This window comes from Malaclemys terrapin, chromosome 8 (genome assembly GCF_027887155.1).
Source record: "Malaclemys terrapin pileata isolate rMalTer1 chromosome 8, rMalTer1.hap1, whole genome shotgun sequence".
In the NCBI taxonomy this organism is placed as follows: Eukaryota; Metazoa; Chordata; order Testudines; family Emydidae; genus Malaclemys; species Malaclemys terrapin.
The window spans coordinates 3,558,556-3,580,717 of NC_071512.1; the positions used below are offsets into that span (position 1 = coordinate 3,558,556).

At 46.4% G+C, this 22,162-nt stretch overlaps 1 protein-coding gene across 5 annotated transcripts in view; it reads right to left on the reverse strand.

Annotated features, from left to right (window-relative positions):
* Nucleotides 1–22,162, reverse strand: part of SGCD (sarcoglycan delta) — a 503,319-nt gene that overhangs the window by 195,976 nt on the left and 285,181 nt on the right. For 3 of the 5 annotated variants that reach the window (XM_054037340.1, XM_054037341.1, XM_054037339.1), the window contains one exon: nucleotides 5,838–6,023. In XM_054037340.1, the coding sequence (XP_053893315.1) occupies nucleotides 5,838–6,023 (186 nt within the window). Of the gene's footprint in view, nucleotides 1–5,837; nucleotides 6,024–17,712; nucleotides 17,987–22,162 lie in introns of those variants that run through there. The other 2 variants (XM_054037342.1, XM_054037343.1) reach the window with 2 other exon arrangements.

Consider the following 22,162-nt stretch of genomic DNA (forward strand, 5'->3'; position numbering starts at 1 on the left):
CAGAACACTATTTAAAGATGGTCTAAATTCATTACAGTAATTGTCAAAACACAGGTCCTTAGCATCTAACTACCAAGAATATATGTACATAGGTATGTATGTATTCATTAAAAGGTAGTTAACAGCAAGGTCCATTGTTAAAGAACTACCTTATTAGACATTATGAAAAGCGGAACTCAAATAGGAAGACAATTAGGAACTTGGGCTACAATCCTGCAATTGGAGCTCCAAGAATGAATCTTTGCAGACCCCACTGACATCACGCGGCTCTGCACCGGCATAAGAATATGTGCCCACTGGACACCATGGGTCTGATTATCCTCTGCTTTGTGTCTGGTGCAGCCATTCATTGCTGTGCAAACTGAGTATCAAATCCTATGCACAGGCGTGAACGACTTCCCCAGATGCAAGGCAATGGAGAACAGGCCCCGTGCGAACATGGAATTGCTGCTTAAATCAGTCTGCAAAAAGAGAAGCGCAGATACTTTGTTTCTGTTTTAAACCTTCAAACATTTAACCTTACAAAATATCAAATTACATGAGTTAGGCATTCTTCACTCAATAGCACTAGTGTTCAAATGTCCCGCAGCTAAGACTCTGATTTGATAAAGGGCTGCGCTGGGAAGAATGCCTTCGCAGGCCATGAATGGTGGGAGAGGAGTAGGGTGGGATTAAAGAGGTGCAAAAGGTATTTCACTTGATTTGGTGCAAATGGAGAAGATTGTTATCTCCATAGGCGCCGACTCCGTGGGTGCTCTGGGGCTGGAACATCCACGGGGAAAAATTGGTGGGTGCTCTGCATCCACCGGCAGCCAAGCTCCCCGCCCCAGCTCACCTCCGCCTCCTCCCCTGAGCGCACTGCATCCCCGCTTCTCCTCCCAGTGTTTGCCGCCGTGAAACAGCTGTTTCACGGCATAACAAGCTGTGGGAGGGCGGGGGAGGAGCGGGAACGCAGCGCGCTCAGGAGAAGAGGCAAGGCCGGGGCAGGGATTTGGGGAAGGAGTCCAAGAAGGGCAGGGAGGGGGGCGGAGACTTTGGGGAACTGGGACGGGGCAGGGGCGGGAGAGGTCGAGGACCCACCGGCGCCAGGAGAGGTTGGCGCCTATGGTTATCTCCATAAGAACAGCTCTGCTTTGGGAAGGGTTTTCTCCCCGCCCCCCCCCATGCTGCCCTTTCCTCCTCCTTTCCCCAGTCTCCATTATCAGCATTCATTACACTCGGGAGGTTTCCCCAGCAGAAGGCTTGCTGTGCTTACGAACATGCAATGAGCACACCTACTGGATATAATGCACACTCATTGTATTGCAAGGACTTCCCTGTGGAGCTCAACTCACTGGAGTTCTATGGGGAGAACTGTGGGGGTGGGAAGAGGACAGGGGGCCAAGTGTGACCTCCATGAGGAGGGCTCTTAGGCGAATGTCCCACTCCTTCTGTGTCCTTGGCCTGAAGTTCTTGCAGATTTTGCACTTTTCTTTTGTGTGCGACTCCCCCAAACACTTTAGGCAACTGCTGTGAGGTTCGCTAACTGACATCGGCTTACCACAAGTGTAGCACGGTTTGAAGCACGGGGACCGGGGCATGCCCCACCCTAGGGCAAAGTCCCTGCTGGGACTCCAACAAACTAACTTAACTTCTTACACTTAATTATTAACTAACTATCTATCAACTATATACAAGAGAATCACCAATAGGCAACAGAACCACTATCACACTTGCAAAGCAAGAGGACGGCACTCTGACCAAACATCACGGGTGGTAAGAAGGAACTGAGAGGGCGTAGGGCCAGCAGAACCTTATACACCAGCGCATGAACACGGGACTCCAGAGGGCGCCAGAGCCAGCCCGACGGATACCGCTAAGGCAAAAAATTCAGACAACAGCGTACCTGGGCACGCCCACACCTAGAATGGAATTGACACGAGCAAGCACTCAAAGAAGAACTTTCTCCTAGTTCTGGAAGGGCTGGCAGCCTGCCAAAGGGAGGTCCCTCCTTGCTGCAGGTAACTCAGACCTGTCAGGCACCATGGCTAACCTCCTGCCAGAATTATTTTGCCTCCCTAGAATGGCCCTCACCTCCTCGTACCAGAGCAGGGGGAAATTAAGGCTTTTGCCTATCTGCAGCCATTAGCTGGAGACTTTTACTCCATTCATTATTAAAAAATTAAAATTGACCCTAAATTTCTTTAATGCAGGGGTCCTTAAAGGGGTTTTCTGAAAAGGAGGACTTCCCATCAGGGGCAACTCAGATGCAGCTCTGCCCTCAGACACACACAGTTTGTAATGCTCTGCAAGGCAGTGGTGCAGAGCCCGAGGAAATGCAGTGGCTGCAGGAGCCTTGATCCACAATGTCTGTTTGTTCCTTGTCTGTTTTCAGCGCTGTCTCCTTGGCTTCACCCGGCTCTCTCTGTTCCAGCATAAGGACACAACACCAGGCAGAGCCAGAACTTCCCTCAGCAACCCATCCACGTGAATCTGCCAGTTCCCTACCAAGCCAGCGGGGACAGCCAGGCCAGCTGCTTTAATGCCTCATCGCCATCAGGTTCAGCTACCCTCTTCTAAAGGTGCTTCTCACCAGCTCCAGTCTGGAGCAAGAGCTGTTCACCGTGGAAGTCTGCCCCGGCTTGGGGACACCAACACCTATCAAATGAGCTTGCAGGCAGAAGGATTAAGTTCTCCCTCAGGGAAACTCTGAGAATTCCTCTGCAGTGTTAAGAGCTTCTGCCACAGCAATGTCTTTCTCAGGGGCCAGCCTTGCTCAGATCGATATCCTCGTTCACTGCCTACCAGCCAACGGCCAAAAAACATCTTCCCTACTCAGCGGTGCTTCTTCCTTTGCTGCAGATGACAAATCTCCCCCTTCGACAAAGAGTTTTGTCTTTACAACAGAAGCACACAGTCCTTTTGGGGATTCCAGACATGTCATTATCATTCTGCATTCAACGGCGAGAACTGGAACAGGTACACCAGAGGAGAAAGATCCAGGCAGGACGTCAAACCTCCTCCATCTCTAAAACACACTTCCTAACTTGTAGCAACCTTCATGGAATTTGGAGGGAAGATCATGGCTTGCAGGAGGGAAATGTCTGGAAAAGACACCAGGCATTCTGTGCTTCATGCATATGACAAGGGAGGTGGGGGGGTTAAACGGCAGTTTGAGCAGTTCCATACATAATTGATTTAATAGTGAGCCAGTTTAATTGAATAAAAATGGAATCCTCTCATGTTATTACCCAGACCTCGGCACATGAAACATGACTCACTGGCCCCACCCATTCGGAGATCAGGAGAAAAAGAGCGTGAAGGGGCGAGGGGGAAACATTCTGAAAATGTGTGTGTTTCTGGACCAGACCAATCTCGGACAGTTGGGTAACAGAACTGATTCTACATGGATACCTACCAGTACTGAACTCTTTCCTCGGCGACTGATTCATTCACTCTGGGTCACACACACCTATAAGGGACTGCAGTGCTTGGGAACAAAAGTAAAAATTGAAAGTATTGTGCCCACTGAAACACAGAATTCCCCTGGGTTTTGCAGCTGTGTCTGTGACACAGTTTGGATATTGGTGTACATGTATATGTGTATATGTGCATTTCATTTCACGGCGTGATTCAAACTTATCACCTTAGACCTGAGCATAGGTTTTACAAATCCCTACAAAACAGATCCCCTTTCAGGCTTCAGGATTTATAGCCTGTATTATTATCACCACAAACTGTTCACTGCCTACTAAACTTACACGTTATGAAAATGAATTAATTAAATACCTATTGGAATCTATTTTCCCCTGGGACTGGTACAAAACCAGTGTCACAGAGTGGCCGGCCCTTTAAGGGGAGTTGGGCCTAGCCGTACCTGTGACCAATTAGTGCATGCTGTAAGGACAGGGATCAGGTGATTGCTTGAAGATCACCTCTTCTTCATATAAGACAGCAAGGAGCTCAGTTGAGCTGAACAGCTGCAGGCAAGCTCCTGCAAGAGTCCCTGGGTCAGGAGGAAGAACCCAGTTTACATATCACTCAAGCAGAGTACAATCGAGAAGGAAGTAGAGGCTCACCTGGACTCACAGGAATATAATCCTGTAGGGTATAAATAGGCCCCTTGGCCAAGGAAAAAGGATACGATGGATGTGTTGAACTTATGTTATTTTGCAGAAATAAAGCTGAGTCTCTGAAGAAAACGGGACTGAAATCCAGTGGCGGGCGAGTGTTCTTTGGTGCATAAACTGGTGAGTTAGAACACTGGCTTACAACCAGGTATTAATCGCTAGCATAAGAGCAGTTTTCCAACACTGCAGCAATATTCATGTCCTAGCAGCTATTTTCTAAAATGTATTACCATAAGAAGACACAAGTTTTACTTATTAAGGGCACTAATCCCATCAAAGTAAATAACTGGTTTGGTAAAGCTTTAATCATTCCTAATTTTGGCTCATCCCTTAGTTAACTATGGGTAATAGCTAATTTCTTCTAGATTACTGCTTTAAAAGGTTTTCCTCCCAAAGCACACATGCAGTACAAATGCATTGCCATTTACTGTACATCTTGAAAGTACAACTGTTAGAGCGTGATTAATTATAATGACATAGTAGTTAGTCTGTTGGATACAATACATTTACTCAACCTCTCACTGACTGTCAAAGAGATAACGTAGGTTAGGTCTGAGCAGCGCTTGGACAGAATCAAGTGAAGAAAGGGGAAAAACAAAGATGAGATGCTTCAAAAGTGCTCCTCACATCAGGACCCACAGATCTAAGAAACTGACCAGGTGGAATCTGATCTTACAGCTCTCTCAATGAGAGAGCTCTGTGGTTACATTTTCAAAGTTCGCGCCATCTAAAGACCCTGATGCTCCTAAGCAATTTCCACTTGACCAGCTTGACAAAGTTCTCCCTTCCTCAAGAAGTTATCCTATCGTTATTACTCTGCTCAGCTGGCTTATCAACTGGAGTACGGTGAGTGGCTTTATAACAGAACTTCCTCATACGTGGATTTAGTGTGTCATGGTGCGATGTTTCACTGTATGCTGACTTTTAGTCTCTCTCCATATGTACTATAGGTGAAACTCACTCCCGTGCAGAGGACCAACTAAAGGTCTATGCACAATTTAACTCTTCACAAAAGAGTATAAATAGAATTGGCTCCAGAAGCTGAAATTCATCCCTGTGTAGTCTATCTCCCATTAAGTTTGATAGGAGTCTATCCATTGAACTCTGGTGGGAGTTGGATTGGGCCCTGTATCTGGGTCCCAGTCAGCAGGTAACTCCTGCTTAAAGTATTAACAGGAGAACCACATGGAAACTCCTGCATCCAGAGGACAGACTACGCTCTACTAATTTTCATCTAAAGAAGATACGCAATGTGGCCAGCTCTTACGATTTTATCAGAAGTTACACAGTTTTTTGGGTGTTTTTCATAAAGCCTCAGTTTCTGGAGACATGTAATTACTTTAGAATCGCATCTTTCATTTTAAAAAAAAGCTTCTAGCCCTCATGAAGAAAAGCTGAAAAACGTGAAGTAAAAAACCTCAAAAACAGAGACAAATAATAAGTAAAAAAACATCCCAAATTGATCATGTTTTCAAATATGACTTTTCAGCCAATTTCATTATTTGGGGGACTTAACACATGATTTTTGAATGCCTAGGCTTGATAAAACTGCATACAGCCTTGAGAATCCTTCTCCAGGAGATGAAGTAGATTACTGAAGACCTTCACACTTGTCCCATAATGTTTGGGTACCCAAACACCATGAAACTGTATCTTAAATGATGCCTGAAGGAAATTCCATTGGCCTCCCCCAGGATTCACCCCCCCGTTTTGAAAACCCCTACTTACAATTGTGAAATTCATAACCTTGAGAATCCAGATGGTCATGGCAAGGTTCACCAGGATTAAAATCATTAGGAGTAGCACAAAGAAATAGAGGCATCTCTTCCTCCAGCCGTAAATCCCCACTTTGTATACCTGTGGGCCTTCCGAGCTCTGCATGGCGCTCCTGTGTGCGTACTGTTCCTGAGGCATCTGAAACAAGCACAGAAAAATAAGCAGGACCGTTACGCTGCAGGACGAATCAGATGGTGAGAAATGTCTTGTGAGAATGACTTGTCTGGGGACATGGATCTACGCTGATTAGAGCACTTTTAAATTCAGTAATTACCAGCTGGACAGTGCCTCTCCCTGTGGCTTGTTTCTGTGTTGTTCCTCTCACGGCTCATTTTATATACATCATAATACAGGTTTTATAGCCACGCACGCACTGTGTAAGGGCTTCCCAGAGAGACCACTCTCCAGTGACTCTCTTAGCAGCTCCATTTTTTGCAAGGCAGGCACTCCGGGCCCTCTCAAAATCCGGAGAGTAGAATTTTTGCATGCGCTTGGCAAAAGAAGTTGAGTTCAGCAGTTTGGTTTGAAGATGCAATATTACTTCTCAGAGGCTTTCATTAAAAAAAAATCACCTCAAATAGAATTATTCTTGGTGGCCAAGAAAAAGGAGAAGGGGGGCAGGCGTTTGGCTTCTTTATTTCTCCCTCCTCATCCCTACCCCCTGCCCCAGGGAAACTTAAAATGTGAAGTTCTCCAGCTGCGCATCCCGAATCAAATTACTGCTGAAAGATTTACACCGAACGGAGGTTTCTGTTATTGCTGGCTCTGCCACTTACACTTGCTTTGCTGAACAGGGAGGTACTGCCTGCAGTTTGTGGCAGTGCACTGGGAAAGCCATGCAAGGGTCTTGAGGTAAAAGAGGAGAGAGAGGAAAGGAAGTAGGTGTAGTTACTAAGGTGTCTCCAAACACCAGCTCTGTGGTATTCCTGCAAAATGCACAGATTTTTTGATTCCACCAACAAGAGCCTGGTTGTGCAACCCTTAGTTTCTTACTCATGCAAACTCTCCCCTGGATTTCAATGGGACTTCTAGCATGAGTAAAGGCTCCCATTTGTAAGGGGTGAACAATTTTGGTCACAGGATTAGATTGTAGCATATATGCCATAGTCCTGAGCAGGGAGCCATGCAGCGCTGCACCCCTTCAGCTGGAGCACCAAGGAATTTATGTTTGCCTGAGGCATGATCTCTGTTGATGCTTTTCTGGGCACAGAGGGGGTGGGCATGTTGCATCATTGCCCACTCCAACATGCTGACTTCCCGTGCCTCTTTGCACCTTCTTTCTGGCATCTTGCTCCCAAGAGAAGGAGCAACTTCTGCACTTCCAAATCACAGGGGTTGTAGGAGGCGCTAGCACAGCCCTTCGGGTGTAAGAGAAAGCTTGTGAGTGTGTGCGCGCACACTCCTTGTATACCCCTTCTCCCCTGTGCAACCAATATAACGGTTGTCACAATCTGGCCCTGAATATCCTAACCACGGCGTGAGCACTACCTGCTGAACTAAACTACTGCTGTACAAAAGGTTCCTGACTCGTTTTGCAACAAGTTCATAGGATTTCCCCAGGGAACTGCTTCTTACGTTTGCAGGCCTGAAGGCACAAGCTGAAGATCACAGAATCATGGAAATGCCGGAATGGAAGGGACCTCAACAGGTCCATTCCCCTGCACTGAGGCAGGACTAAAAATTATCTAAACCATCCCTGGATAACTGAAAATTCCCAACACCAAGTAGTTTGCTGAATGTTTTGCAATTAGCCTGCTAGAGCCAGATGAAGAGATTACTGGGAGCTCTCTGGAGCTACAGACTCAAGGCCACTGCCTCCTGGCTCGCTACATCTTCCATCAGTCTTTGTTTTACATGAATTACAAAAGTTGTGACAGAGGATGAAGTGACATACGTCCTCCTCCATACAAGATGGTGAGAACAAAAACCTAATGGGAATGAGAAGTCATTTGGTAGCAACATCTTTATTACCACTATCAGGGTATTTGCTGGCTTTTAGGAGGAGTTTTGCTCAGAGCTTTTGTATTCCCGGGGCCAGACTGTGCTATTAAGGCAGGAGGTACTGACGCAGAGCCCACCGCGAGTTCCTCCTTCGTGTAACTCCATTTGCTTCAGGGCTGAAGTTCATGTTGCATCTTTGGCAACGGAACAACTCATTGCTCTAATGCTGGAGCTATTTGGCCATTTTGTGTTATCCACCACGACACAGGACACAGGTGATGGCAATTCTAGGAGGCCGTCTGAAAGGGTCTAGTTTAGGAATCACTACCACTCTCTAGCCTTTGTGCCAACTTTTGGTACAATGTGCGTGCTGGGATGGGAAACAGGACGGCTAAATAGGAGCTTTTCATTCACAGATTGAGAGGTCAGCAGGCTTTTTCCTCCTCCTTCACTACACCTCACACCTGGCTCTGAGTCACTATACTCACCCATGTTGTGCCCCTCCAACTCAGACCAATGGCAGGTTCGGCCCCTGGCTTAGTGTCTGTACTGCCAACTCAAGCATTCAAAATTCACGAATCAGGCCCCCCAAAATGTGAGATTGGTTTAAAAATCACAAGATTTTGAAAATAATAAATGTTGGCAGGGGGTGGGGGAGGTGTTTATTTGCCTTCTAGTTTTTAAGCGGAGAGTACACTTGGGTCACATTTTCAAACTTTTCTCCACAACCTGGAGGGCTAGATGTTTGCTTAAAAAAAAAAAAAAAAACACACACCAAAGAGAGCTGATTCTCAAGTAATAACATGACTCCAGGAGGTGGGGCTTTATGTAGGACACCAACTATCATGAGACTCAACCAGGCAACACAGTACAATCTCCTCTGCCTACCTTTGAGCCTACCTGCTCAGTGGCAAGATTGAGTTTACTTTCACTGTCTTTCAGACATGAGGGACTGTATTTCCTTGCAAAACTAAGCCTAGAATCATGAGAGGCGCAGAAATGTCAGTCAGTAAAAATAGCGATTCCCAGGCAGTGATATCTAAGAGCAATCCAGAAGCTGGAATCTATGTCTCCAGAAGGTAGATAAACCCAGAGACAAAGGGCCTGGGATTTCCCTTGCAAAAATATACTTAAATATAGTGTGAAGAGCCACCTCCTGCACCCCAAACCCCTCATCCCCAGCCCCACATCAGAGCCCTCACCCCCCCACACACCCCAACCTCCTGCCCCAACCTGGAGCCCCCTCCCACACCCTGAACCCCTCATTTCTGGCCCCACCCCGGAACCCGCAGTCCCAGCCCAGAGCCCGTACCTCCTCCCACACACCAACCTGTGCCTCAGCCCGGAGCCCCCTCCCATACTCCAAACCCCTCGGCTTCACCCCCGAGCCTGGAGACCCCTCCTACACCCCAAACCCCTCATTCCTGGCCCCACCCCAAAGCCCACACCCCTAACCGGAGCCCTCACTCCCTCCTGCGCTCCCACTCCCTGAGCCAGTCCAGTGAAAGTGAGCGAGTGAGGGAGGGTGGGGAGAGCGAGCGACAGAGGGAGCAGGGATGGAGTGAGCGGGGCCTCAGCGGAGGGACAGGGCAGGGGGGCAGGGCAAGGGTGTTCGGTTTTGTGCAAATAGAAAGCTGGCAACCCTAAACAGGGTATCCTGGAAAGCACACACTAAATGCAACCTCTCCCTTGGAAAGACTGAACTGTCTCTCTAATCTATTGAATCACGCTGCAGGCTCAGCCAGTCAATGAACCAAATACAAGTACCACATGACTTCAACACGTGACTTCAATCCAGCTCCAAACTCTGAGTACACTGCAAAAAAGTTTCCTCTCTCTCTCTCCCCCCCTACCCCCTCCTTGTGATTCAGAGAGTGGGGAAAATGTCATGTCCAACTTTGGTAAACGTGCAGACACCAAAAGATTTCTATGGGAACAGCACATAGCCACAGAAACGGGCTGATTTTGAGTATTTCTGTGGTTCACGTCAAACATTTTGTGCAGCTCTTTTCTGAACAGTGATGTATCATATACAGTACTGCAGCATATATGGGGCCACCCTACATTTATAACAAGAACATAACATGGGATTCATAGAAAAGGAACGTACTGCAGTGACCACAAAAGAAAACGCTCAGACTGTCCATTATCTAAGGGAAAAGAAATACTGATGGACTTACAGTGCTGAGAGATATTAAACAAATGAGTCGAATGAAAAGCTTTGCAAGGCAACTGAAAAAGAAGCAGGAAGCATCTGCTATCAATATTCTACTCTATGTGGGAGATAAAAATATGCTAGTTATAGTTTACATCTTGGCAATTTCTCCCAACTTAAACAAGAAGCTGCAAGCCAAGCACCACAAGAGAGAGTATAATCTGGAAAGTGTGTTTTGTTTTGCAAGGATTCTTCCTTTATAAATACATAATACTGATTTGTAAAGGAAAATTCGGAGGAGGGGTTATTTGTTGAGCTTTTAGGTTTTTGTTCCGAGAAAGGATAGACATGCCTAGTGTTTGACTGTACGTTAACGGGTGAAAAATTTATATTCTAAGAGAAGTGGTAAAAACAGAGAAGTAACATACCCGCTGAATATGTCAGCATTAAAGTGTCCCATCTTTCCACACGTGGGTTTCAAGACACTTGCGTGGAGTATCAGACAATCACTGCCGCACTTACAACCCTGCTCAAAATCCAGAACTGCAGAGGTTTCCCTTTGCAACTTTTCGGCTTTGCCTCAGGCAGCCTTACCCCCAATATTAGCTGTATACCCTAGAGCAGTGGTTCCCAAACTTGGGACGCCACTTGTGTAGGGAAAGCCCCTGGCGGGCCGGGCCGGTTTGTTTACCTGCCGTGTCCGCAGGTCTGGCCGATCGCGGCTCCCATTGGCCGCGGTTCACTGCTTCTGGCCAATGGGAGCTGCTGGAAGTGGCGCGGGCCGAGAGACATACTCCTAGTGGGAGGATACACACAGGAACAGGGGATAGACATACCTTTAAAGGCCACTGGGAGAGTGCCACACAGATTTCTCCCTGCAACTTTTTGCAGCAAGGCCTTGGTATCTGCAGAGGCCTTTGTAACAGTTGTTTTGGGCTGAGGATTGCCGAAAGCAGACTCGGCCGAAAGGGATCACAAATAAAAAAATAAATAGAAACCACTTTCTATAAATCATATCATGTCTCATTAGTTACAGTCTCACACGCGCCTTCTTGCTTTTATCAAGCCCTGCTTGTGTGGAAATAGCAGATTGTTGATTTCCTGTTTCATGCAGCTGGAGCTAGTCTTGCTCAGGTTGCAGTATCTGCATTATCAATTTATTGAACAGAAGTTGTTTTATCTTTACAGGGCAGGATTTAAAAAAAAAAATAATAATAAGCACACATTTCCGTTGGAAACACCAGTGTCATCAGATTTCCTGCAGATTTACAGGTGGGCAAAGCTGTGTTGGCTAAATCAGGGCTCAGAACAGAGTGAGTCCCAAGAGGAGGAATCAATGCCATTCCTGTGCCGGGGGGGGGGGGGGGGGGTTCTTTTATCAGTGCCTAGATGATTAATGTTTTGCACCAAAATGATTTCAAACTGAAAGGAAATACACTGGGGGCAGGGGAGTTCTGCCTCCATTGGGAGGCCTGCATCTTTTGTCACTGCAATGTCATCAGTGTTCTTGGAAATGACCCGCTCCGATACTGACCCACTCATCTGTTGGGCACTGCAGAGAGCTGCTTGCTGACGTGAAGAACGGAGGCAGACGCAGCTTCTCTTCTTACCCAATGCAGGCAGACCCCAGCTGAAGCTTTAGTTCACTATACTGACATCATTCTACAGCATGGTGTGTGTGTGTGTGTGTGTGTGTGTGTGTGTGTGTGTGTACACGCGCGCCAAAATCTGTACATATCTCTCTCCCCAGCGCAAGACAATACCATTTTGGGTTTACTCTCCAGGGGGCATGCACTTCAGTGCTGGGCAATTCCTCGCTGAGCTCTCCCATGCAGAGCTGATCTCAGCTTTTGTGTGAATATAGCTGCACCTGGGTGTGTCCCTACCTGTGTGTGGTGCTGGAAGCGGGCTTGAGAGCCTGTCACAGCAGCACAGAGTAAGGGGAACCCAGGCTGGTGGGACAGGTGGGCTCAGTGGTATCTCAGTTGCAAGTGGAACCCCGGGGAGAACTCGTCACAAGAAGTCCGTGCTAAAAAGGTGCTGACCGTCTTAGCCCCTTAAGCAGCGCCTCAGAAGTGCACTTCCACACTCATTTGCAAGAGGGGCTCCTGATCTGGAACTCCATGGGATTTGAGAGAGGAAGCATTTGTCCCTGCAGTTTCCCTGTGACGATCAAAGTGGGCAAAACAGCCATGTGAGCTTACAGGTAGTTGTTTGTTCGCACAAAACAAATGCATATGAATCAGAGGCTGGAGCTAAAAAAGTGGCTCAATACTTTTGCAGACTATTTATTTATTTGCCTGAGTTTGCATGAGCTAGTGGACTGATCAAGGAACTTTTAAATTCTAATCCCCAGCTGTTCTACTGATTCACAGAACGGGCTTGGGCATTGGGACATGGGAACTGCCATCCCAAAGACCATTATCAGAGGAAGGTGGAAAAATCCCCATAATAGATAATTGCATAAAGGCCTATAGGGGAAGTTCCTTTCTGACCCCAGACAACTAATGGTGGTTTATATCCCGAAGCATGAGGATTTATACCTCTTTTATAGATCAACCTGTCTTACGTAACTATGGATGGTCTCATTATCTATACAGACGTCTAATCACTTTTCTTCACTTCTCGATTCCTTTTCCCATTTACATGGAGTTAGAGTTGCCCACAATGCTTTGCCGCTCTTTCCCGCCCATGACCCTGGTTTATAGGTCTTGGAGTTCCAGTCCTTTTCTCTTCAAACTTCTCTTGACAGAGTCTTTCCATCATATCCTCAGTCTTCTACGTCCTTTCTTCTGATCCTTTTCCTCCCATGATTTCTTTGCTGGCCATTCTTCTCCCATTCTTATCAAACGTCCAACTCACCTTAAATATGTGCTCCCCTGCCTATCACTGAGAGTCTGGAGTTCATCTTCCTGCTAATTTCTCCCATGCCTACTCTGTTTAACCTCCACTTGACTGCCAATCACCTCAGTATATTATTTGCTACTACCTGTATCTTCTTTTCTTCCATCTCTGTATGATCCACCATTTCCAAACCATACAGCAGGCAGGGACAAACACCCGCAGCACCCATATAAACATCTAATCCTTTTTTTAAAATCTTGCTTCGATATCTTGTGGCAGTGAGTTCCACAGGTCAGTCATGCACTGTATAAAAACTGGGCCTCCACTCCTTCCCCTTTATGCCACTGCTGCATTCAAACACAGTGACTCATCCAGGCATGTGTGTCTTATGGTCAGAGGAAGTTTATTGTCTGACCTAAGAAAGTCTTAAGCAACTTGCAAAGGGAGCAAACTATGGCATCAAATCACATTCCTTACCTGTGTGAAAACATGTGGTTACATTCCTAAACACAACTACTTCCTTCTTGTTTTCCCCAGGTGATACCTGCAATAGTGCAAACTGTACACAAGTGCAGGTTTAGCTAATTTCCTACAGCTGCAAGTGCTGTACCATGATCAGTGGAAATGGAGTCAGAGGGCCCGTGTTTGCTGGAGTGATTGTTATTGAGGGACACCAGCAGAATAGGGAATGTGGGGAATGACTCTGGAAGCAACTTGGCCACACGGAAGGAGCCATGCACACGGGTTAATAAAGTTCTACTTGTTCAACCTAACCTATAATCAGCTTCACTCTTTGTGAATGAAACAGGTGCTCCAAGAAAAGCAGTGAGCACAGGATCATTTCCTTTCCTCATACGTTGGTGCACGACAACTACACATGGGAAGAGAGAGACAGGCATAGGGGACATAGAGAGAAGGGAGGGAGAACAGGGAGAGAAAAGTAGGAGACGGGATGAGAAGAAATAAGAGGAGAAATAAAGAGGTAGGAGGGAGTGCTAGAGAAAGGATGAGACCAAAAGAGAGAAGAAGGATGAGTCACAACAGAGCAGTTTCAAAGCTGTTCTCTTTTCCCCACAAACCTTTAATGGATTTTCACACAGACAAAAAAATTCAGTTCCAAACACTCTGGATCAAATGCCTCTCAGGTGTAATTCCAGCAAAGCTGCTCAAAGAAGTTAAACAGATGAATTTGGTACATTCGCCACAACAGAACTATGCACTGGCAAAAGGTGTGGTCCATCACAGCACTCGGACCTCCCACATTATTATGAGTGCAATAAAGACCTCTTTGGTACTTTACATTAAGACACCAGGCCATAATGTAGCTGTTTTCACTTGTCCCCAAAGGTTCTTTTCGGAGGGAGGAGGCTTTAAAGCCAAATTCTGTCCTAAATACATGCATGTAACACTGTCGAGACTTTTATATAGTGCTCATCACCATGGTGTTCAAAGCAACGTGAATTTCCTATGCACAGCTGAGAACAGAATTTGGCTCAGACAATACAGTTTTGAGCTACCAAGAAACCATGTTTTCTCTATCAATGACAAGTTTCAGAGTAACAGCCGTTTTAGTCTATATCCGCAAAGAGAAGAACAGGAGTACTTGTGGCACCTTAGAGACTAACAGATTTATTAGAGCATAAGCTTTCGTGGACTACAGCCCACTTCAGAAGTGGGCTGTAGTCCACGAAAGCTTATGCTCTAATAAATCTGTTAGTCTCTAAGGTGCCACAAGTACTCCTGTTCTTCTCTATCAATGGTATCCCTCTAGCCACGAAACACTCTCGCTCTCACCTGCTCCCCTCCCCTCAGCTCATTAACCCATTAGTCTCATTAGCCAAAACCAATTCCAATTAACATACATTATTTATACCTGGGACAAACCACAGCACAAGCCTCCTCCACAAAGAATCTAGAAAGCAGCAATAAATTCCAGCCTCCAGCTTGCCTAACAAAGCCTGAACAACGAGAAGCAGATACAAGAATGAAATATATACCAAGATATTTTTCTCCTATGTCTGTTTTCTACAACACTATCTAGTCCATTCTCTGCTCATCAGACATCTGCTTTTACATATACCTGTGAGGTGCATGGAGTGGTTTGGGGAAACAACTGATTCTTATGGAAACCTTTTTTTTTCTTTTTCAGTAACCCTTATCGGTGAGTTTCACTGTGAACAAAGGACATTATACTCTTTAAAATACCCATCCTGATTCTGGCAAGTGTAAGAGTATCACTAATCTGTTCTCTGTCCCCACAGTCAGAAAACTTAATCTCTGATCTACTTTGTGCACTAACCTCTCTTCCTCCACAATCCTCTGAAATAAAACTGGTCAGGAATTTTTTGTCACACGTTTTGTTGTTGTTGTTGTTGTTGTTTTGGTGTCAAAATATACCAATTTGTCAAAACTGAAACTTTTCATGGGAGGTCAGTTTCAATGAATTTGTCGATTCAGAAAAAAGCCATTTTAAAATGTTTGAAATTGTCAAAACAGAACATTTTGAAATTTTCAGAATGAAAAATACTCTCTGTTCAAAAATACTTTTTGGTTGAAAAACTAAGCTTATTAGAATTTTTAAAAAGTTTAAAAAAATTAAAATGATCAAAATCAAAACAACAGGTTTCAAACTTATCAAAGAAACTTTTTGAATGACCCAACCCGTGGGTTTTTGTGTGTGTGTGTGTGCGGGGGGGGGGGGGGGAGGAGGCGGGGGAGGAGGGAATTTTTCAAAAATTCCAAGATTTCGACTCTTTGTCCCGATTCGGAACAGGAATATTTTTTGATACCTCAAAAATTTTCAAATCCCCCCAAGCTCTATTTTGAAAACTCTTGATGTAAATGGACTCAACACAGATTCATCTCTTGATAGTCTCTGGAATCCAGCTCCTCCTCCCTTCCAGCCATCTTATTCTAAAATCTTGAGTGTTAATGTAATTCCCATAGTAACTACAGGTCATCCCATCCTTCAAAGATGTGCTCTCCTTGCTCAGTGAACTGCACAAGCCTTTGTTTTAAACCAATGTCTCACTGCTAATGGATCAAATGAAAATCTGAACAAGGCCACATGAATCTTTGCTCTCTAGCTGCTACTCCAGAATCCATGTTGGACACAGCTGTTGCTAATGCAGCTGCAGGTTGCCGCATTTCCTTCTATCTTGGCATGTCACCTTCTCCAGCTAATGCAATATTTTATCCTCAGATGCTGCAGGAGTTTCACTTTAAAAAATGTGTGTCCTGGTCACAGGAAATCTTGACAACGTGACCAGGACATAACTTACGCACCGACATCGACCTGAGTCTGCAGACAGCCTCCAGCAAAGAAAGAAGCAGTGGCTACTACAGCCAGTGAGGAAGCTGCCACACCTCCCCCATAAATCTGTCCCTCCCCTCCGCCCCGTTCTGAAGCTAGGGAGCGCATGGGTGTGTTGGTTACCTCTCTGTGCGACTGGCTCTCTCATGGTGTGATGCACCCCCCAGGGCTTTGCCCCAAAGCTGCCCAAAATTCATTCAAGGAACAAATCTACTATCTACTTTACACCATTGCATCTACCACGGGTTCCTAACTATTCAGCCTTGCTCTGGTTTAGCCAACAAAGCAGTCCTTCATTGGCGACACAGAGCGAGGCTCCAGTCAATCCCACACTGGGCTTGATCAGCTTTGGTTATCAACCTCATTTTGTCACTGAGAATGTCGTGGGTCACCAAAGGGAGAGGTCACTCGGCTACTGTATGTTGGGTCCTGCCGGCCAACAGGAAAAGCAGGCTCTGGGCCTATTTTCCTGAACTGCGGTTGACCCAGCCCCACGTTTGCCCCGCCCTTTTTGGTAATGCAGCGCTATCTTACCTTCTCTTTTTAACCCTACCCACATAGCCTGGCTCAAAATCCTCAGCACATCAAACGTCTGCTTGGTGAGAGACTGAGGCGAGGCAGGCTGAAGCTAGAACAGAGCCTGCCTTCTGACATTTTCATCGGCCCTAACTTCCACACACTAACACAGCATAGAAGGAGATGCTATCACGGCAGAGGAAAGCCTCCAGCTTTAATGCTGCAACAGAGAGGATGAGGGAGTAAAGCACAAATCTGGCAGTCTGCTAAACAGGGAAATTATTTGTCATTAATGTGTCTTAGTTATTCTTGGAAAGAAGCTTAATCCTAAGAAAATGTGCAGCTAGAGCGGAAATACAAGTTAAATTAAAGTCTTTAGTTCTAATCTCCCTAGACTGGGTTTTGTGTTGTTTAATGTGCTTTATTTGGCTGGTGCTCTAACAAATACAGAAGCAAATGTTGGAAAAGAGAAAAACATTGCTGAAAAATCATAAAGTGATGATTGGAACAGGATTACCTCCTGTTCTAACAATCTCAATATATTATTTGGTGAATCCATAACAGGAACATTTAGCAATAGCCGATCCCTACACCCCCCAAGCCCATCAAAAATGCTATTTTACATATGCATTTATTACTATTGCAGACAATGTGCTGTGTATAATATCCACGGACTGCATTTGGACTACAGTACTTTTTGTCTTGTCTTTTTGTTACACACACACATGCTGATGCCCTTAAAATACTCTTTGGCTGCACTCAGACTTGCGTTAGAAAAACAAAAAGTTGGGAATCATTTGGTCAGTGCGTCTGCAAACATCTGCACACTTAGAGGCAAGAGTTGAATTGGCTGCAGGATTAGCGTGAAAGAAAAGTTAGAAAGAAACTGACACCCAACCCAAAACTAGTGGGATTCTTTAGCAAACATGCCACAACCGCATATTCCCAAATTCTTCCTCTCTAAACAATTTGCTGAAAGGAAACAGTCTCTCCTGCGCCAGAACAAAAGAACAGCAAAACAAACCAATTGTACAGAGAAAGAACAATAGCCCTCTTACCTCTCTTTCAGTCGCCAGATGCAAAATAGACAATCGTGGCGTGTGCTGGGGGTACGCAAGAAGATGCCGTGTTGCTTTCAGACCAGCACTAGGCCTAGCCCGTGCCTGTGATCAGAAGCTGCCCCTGTCAGATTTTCCACCAGCAGAATTGCAGCCAAGCCCCTGCCCATGCCTGAAGAATTTCCTGAACAGCATTCCCGTTCTTTTCCTAACTGCTTTGAAACTACACTCTGTCTGTACTTCAATAAGGCTTTGTCAGGCCAAGTTACAGCTACTGGTCTGGCTCCAGATATCAATTGAAAACACATGCGTTTTGCATTCAAGAGCCCTTCCCCCTGACACACCCCTGCACTGAGCCTGGGGTGGGGGGTTCTGCATGTCTTGTGTTTGCAACTATAAAGCGAGCCATTTTGGCAACAAATACGAATGTTAGTCATTTTCTTCACCAACTTTTCTTGAGAGTGGTAGGTTTTGCCGCTAATATCTCTACTGTTTCTTAACATTTCCCAGTATCAACGGTCTTGGGCTGATCTGGGTTAGCAGGCAGCTTTTCCAGCCCTAATAAAAGCAAAGTAAGATAGGGATTCAAATTTCAATTCACCACCACATTCCCCTTACCTTTGCCTCTGCCTCTAGTGAAATTTCAATTGCAAGAAAAGAAAGGATATTTTTATCCCCTCTAGACTCAGCTCAGCACATCAGAGCTGTACCCTAATCTTGACATACACTCCTGTAGCTGCTTATACCAAAAATAATACAATTATTTTTCAAGCACTTTCATTCCTCCCTGCTCTCGAGCTGTGCTAACCCCTGAAAAATATTTAAAGCACTTTGAATCTCTTCTTCCAGGAAATTAACATTACTGTGGTCTTGGCTTAAACAAAAAGACATGATGTTGTACCTTTAATCAGAATGGGTCCCAGTTCTTAGTATCTGTAATAATTTCCAGATGACACCATAGGTCACCATAAGGAACAGGGTTTTCTGTTGCTTTAGATGCCCTGTAATTGACACGTGCCTGTGAAGGAGGCTGGAGTAGATGTGGAAACATACAGGGATGTCCCCCTCTTTCACCATAGTTAAGTCCCACCAAAGATGAAAAACAGCAGCAGAGTTGTCAAGGTAACAATACAGAAAAGAGACAGTTTAAAGAGAGAGAGTAATATTTTTTTCCTTCACGTTCTCTTTCAAAACCATGTACACCAGTTTCATCAGTTTATTCTTTTCTCTGAGTTACTGAGGCGCGTAGTCCGGCTGGAGTGTTTATATGAGACTTAAACACAGTCAAGAGTCAAAAGTATACAAACCTTGTAAATGAAAGGTTTGTATATGGTTTGATCCAACGCCCATTGCAGCCAACGGAAAGTCCACTGACTTTAGTGGGCTTTGCATCAAGTCCACAGTAAGGACTGGTTCATCATTCAGGAAGGAGACCTGCCATTCACATCCTGTGAGCAGGATCTTGCAAAACCTCCCTGGGAGTTACCTGCAGGATCACATCTGTCCGCAGTGCTTTAAAAGACCGCTGACATTACAATAACCGGGCCTGCTCCCAGTGTCTTTAGTGGAAGTGGGACTGGGCCCATAGTGTCACTTTCTGCAAGATGGCATCATTTGGCTCCAACATTCCCATTAAGTAACTTCTCCAAACAAAGCAGTTTAAACCAGATACTGTATTTTCAAATGCACTGTGCAGCCTACATACATAGAACAGATTCTGCAACCCTCAGCACCTTAATCCCACTGATTTCAACGGCACCATGCCTCTTAGCATGAGTAAAACCAGCAGGTTCTGGCCCAAAGTGAAAAAAATCATTCAGTCTGCATGATCTTGCACAACACTAAGCTGAGCAAAAGGGATACAGCTGTCCTGAGTGTTACCGATGGCGATAGCATTTCATTCTTATTTGCACAGCTTGTAAGGATTCAACTCCTGACAGAGTATGAATCACAGTCTCTTCAATCCAAAATAGGAAGCACTATCATTCCAGCTAAAGGAGAGTCTCCTAGAACTGTCTGCAATGACCACAATGATATCCTCTTTCAGGGCCTCCAGCCAATAACAAACCACCACCACCGCTGTAAAACCCCAGGTATCTGTTAGCATAAACAAACTAAAATAGAATAAAATGAACTGCAGATTCAGATAATGTAGATATTTTGTTATACTGGAATATCAGGCACTTGAAAAAGCGATTGCCGGACTAAACCACTCCTTTGCCTTCTATCCTATTTCACCTGGGCCCCCAGTAAACAACATACTTAAACAGGGCGACTAACTTTCAGTAGGACTTCTTATGTGCTTAAATTTAAGCATGCGCTTAAGTGCTTTGCTGGAGCCGGGCCTCAGTGAGTAGCAAGGCTCTAGCACAGAGGTCTCGAACTCCCAGCCCGTGAGCCTCCCCAATGTGGCCTGCCGGGCTCCAGCAGTTTTGGGGCTGGGTCTCTTCCTTGGCCCCGCCGGCCACTCCCGGGCACTCTCCGTCCCCCCTGGGGCCCAGCAGCACAGCAGAGCTGAGCGGTGTCTGCCTGCTCATTCCAGTGGCCGCTGGCCCCTCCCTGTGGCCCAGGGGTGGGGCAGGGCAGTGCCTCCGCGCGCTGCCCCCGCCCCGATCGCCCCTGAGGCTAATGGGATGCTGCGGGGGCGGTGCCTGGGGGCACAAGCGCGTGGAATTCCCCTGGCCCGCCCCGCTTTGGAGCCCCAGGTAAGCGCCGCACCCCCGACCCCCTCCCAGAGCCTGCATCTCCTCCCCACATACCCCCTTCCCGCCCCCAAACTCCCTTCCAGAGCCTGCGCCCCCTCCCCACATACCCCCTTCCCGCCCCCAAACTCCCTTCCAGAGCCTGTGCCCCCTCCCCACATACCCCCTCCTGCCCCCAAACTCCCTCCCAGAGCCTGTGCCCCTCCCCTTTCCCATACCCCCTCCCCCCAAACTCCCTCTCAGAGCCTGCACCCCAATCCCCTACCCCAGACCTCCTCCCCCACCCAAATTCCATCCCAGAGCCTTAGGCAGGTGAGGGGCAGAGTTTTTTTGGGGGGCGGATTCTGGGCGGCATGAGTGACGGTCCGCTGGGAAGATTTGAGGACTGGCACTTGCCCTAAGGTAAACTGAGTTTGAGACCCCAGCTCTAGTGGGACCATTTTGACCCTTTGCTGTAGGTTGACTCAGTACTTACCATGGTACTCGTGCTTTGCTTCAAATACTCAAGAGGGCTCCATCCCCTACTAGAAATGAAAATAATCTCTTCCCCCAATGTTCCTATGTCCCAGTTCAAGGCACTTGCACTTCCTCTTACGGGTTTAGCAAGGGCACCTGCTCTCAGGCTTCCCTAGCCGCTACCGCTCTTGGGTGGAGTTGCGAGAGAGTTCTCCAGGTGAAGGGGGAGAGATTACATGACCCTTGAGGTAAGTTTGTTGTCTGTAGTGTGTGTGTGTGTGTGTTTGTGGTGTGCTTGCTGCTTGACTGAAATATACCCTGTGGTCTGTTTGTTTGGAGGACCCTGTGTGCTGACCCTGTGTGTGCTAAGCCTAGAAGCCTGCTAAGCAAGACTGAGAGCTTCTTAATGAGGCTTTGATCCCTAAGCCCCTTAGCACCATCAACCCTTAACCGGAGGGCGGGGAGGGGAGAGCTACTCAGGAAGACCAGAGCTTTAAAAGGCCCACTCCTAAACGACCAGAGGAGCTAGTGAACAGGAACAGTTAACATGGGAGTTTTGCGAGGGAGAGTGTGTGGGGGGGAAGATACACTAAACATTCTTTAAACTTAAAGCCATAAACACCCCCCGATTAAAAACAAAACATCAACAAAGGAACGAGATGCAGAAGTAAAAGGAGACTGCAGGCAGAAGTCCAACAACAGAGTGGGGGCTACCCGGTTTATTGCACCCAATGCAGCATGTATGATTACCTGCCCTATGGGTGGGTGGCGTATGTGTGCATCCGGTGCAAGGAGACCCTGGCCCTCAGAGACCGTGTATGGGCTTTGGAGACCAGGGTGGCTGAGCTAGAGGCGCTAAGGGAGACAGAGAGTTACACAGATGAGACTTTCCGGGACACAGTAGAATGGTCCCACCCCCGGTCTGACAGCCTCTGTGATGTTGAGGAGGATGAAAGTCTCAGGGAAGGAGAACATCCAACTGGAGCAGAGGGAAACAATCCCACAGTTGGGACCCTCCTTCCAGATGATGTCGTGGTATCCTCTTGAACTGATGATACCTCTCCAGGGGTGCAAACTCCAGTTATTAGGAAGAGACAGGTATTAGTAATGGGCGATTCGATCATTAGAAACATAGATAGCTGGGTTTGTGATGAGCGGTAGAACTGCATGGTGACTTGCCTGTCTGGTGTGAAGGTTGTGGATCTTTCAAGACATCTAGATAGACTTATGTGTAGTGCTGGGGAGGAGCAGGTGGTCATGGTACATGTAGGTACCAATGACATAGGGAAGGA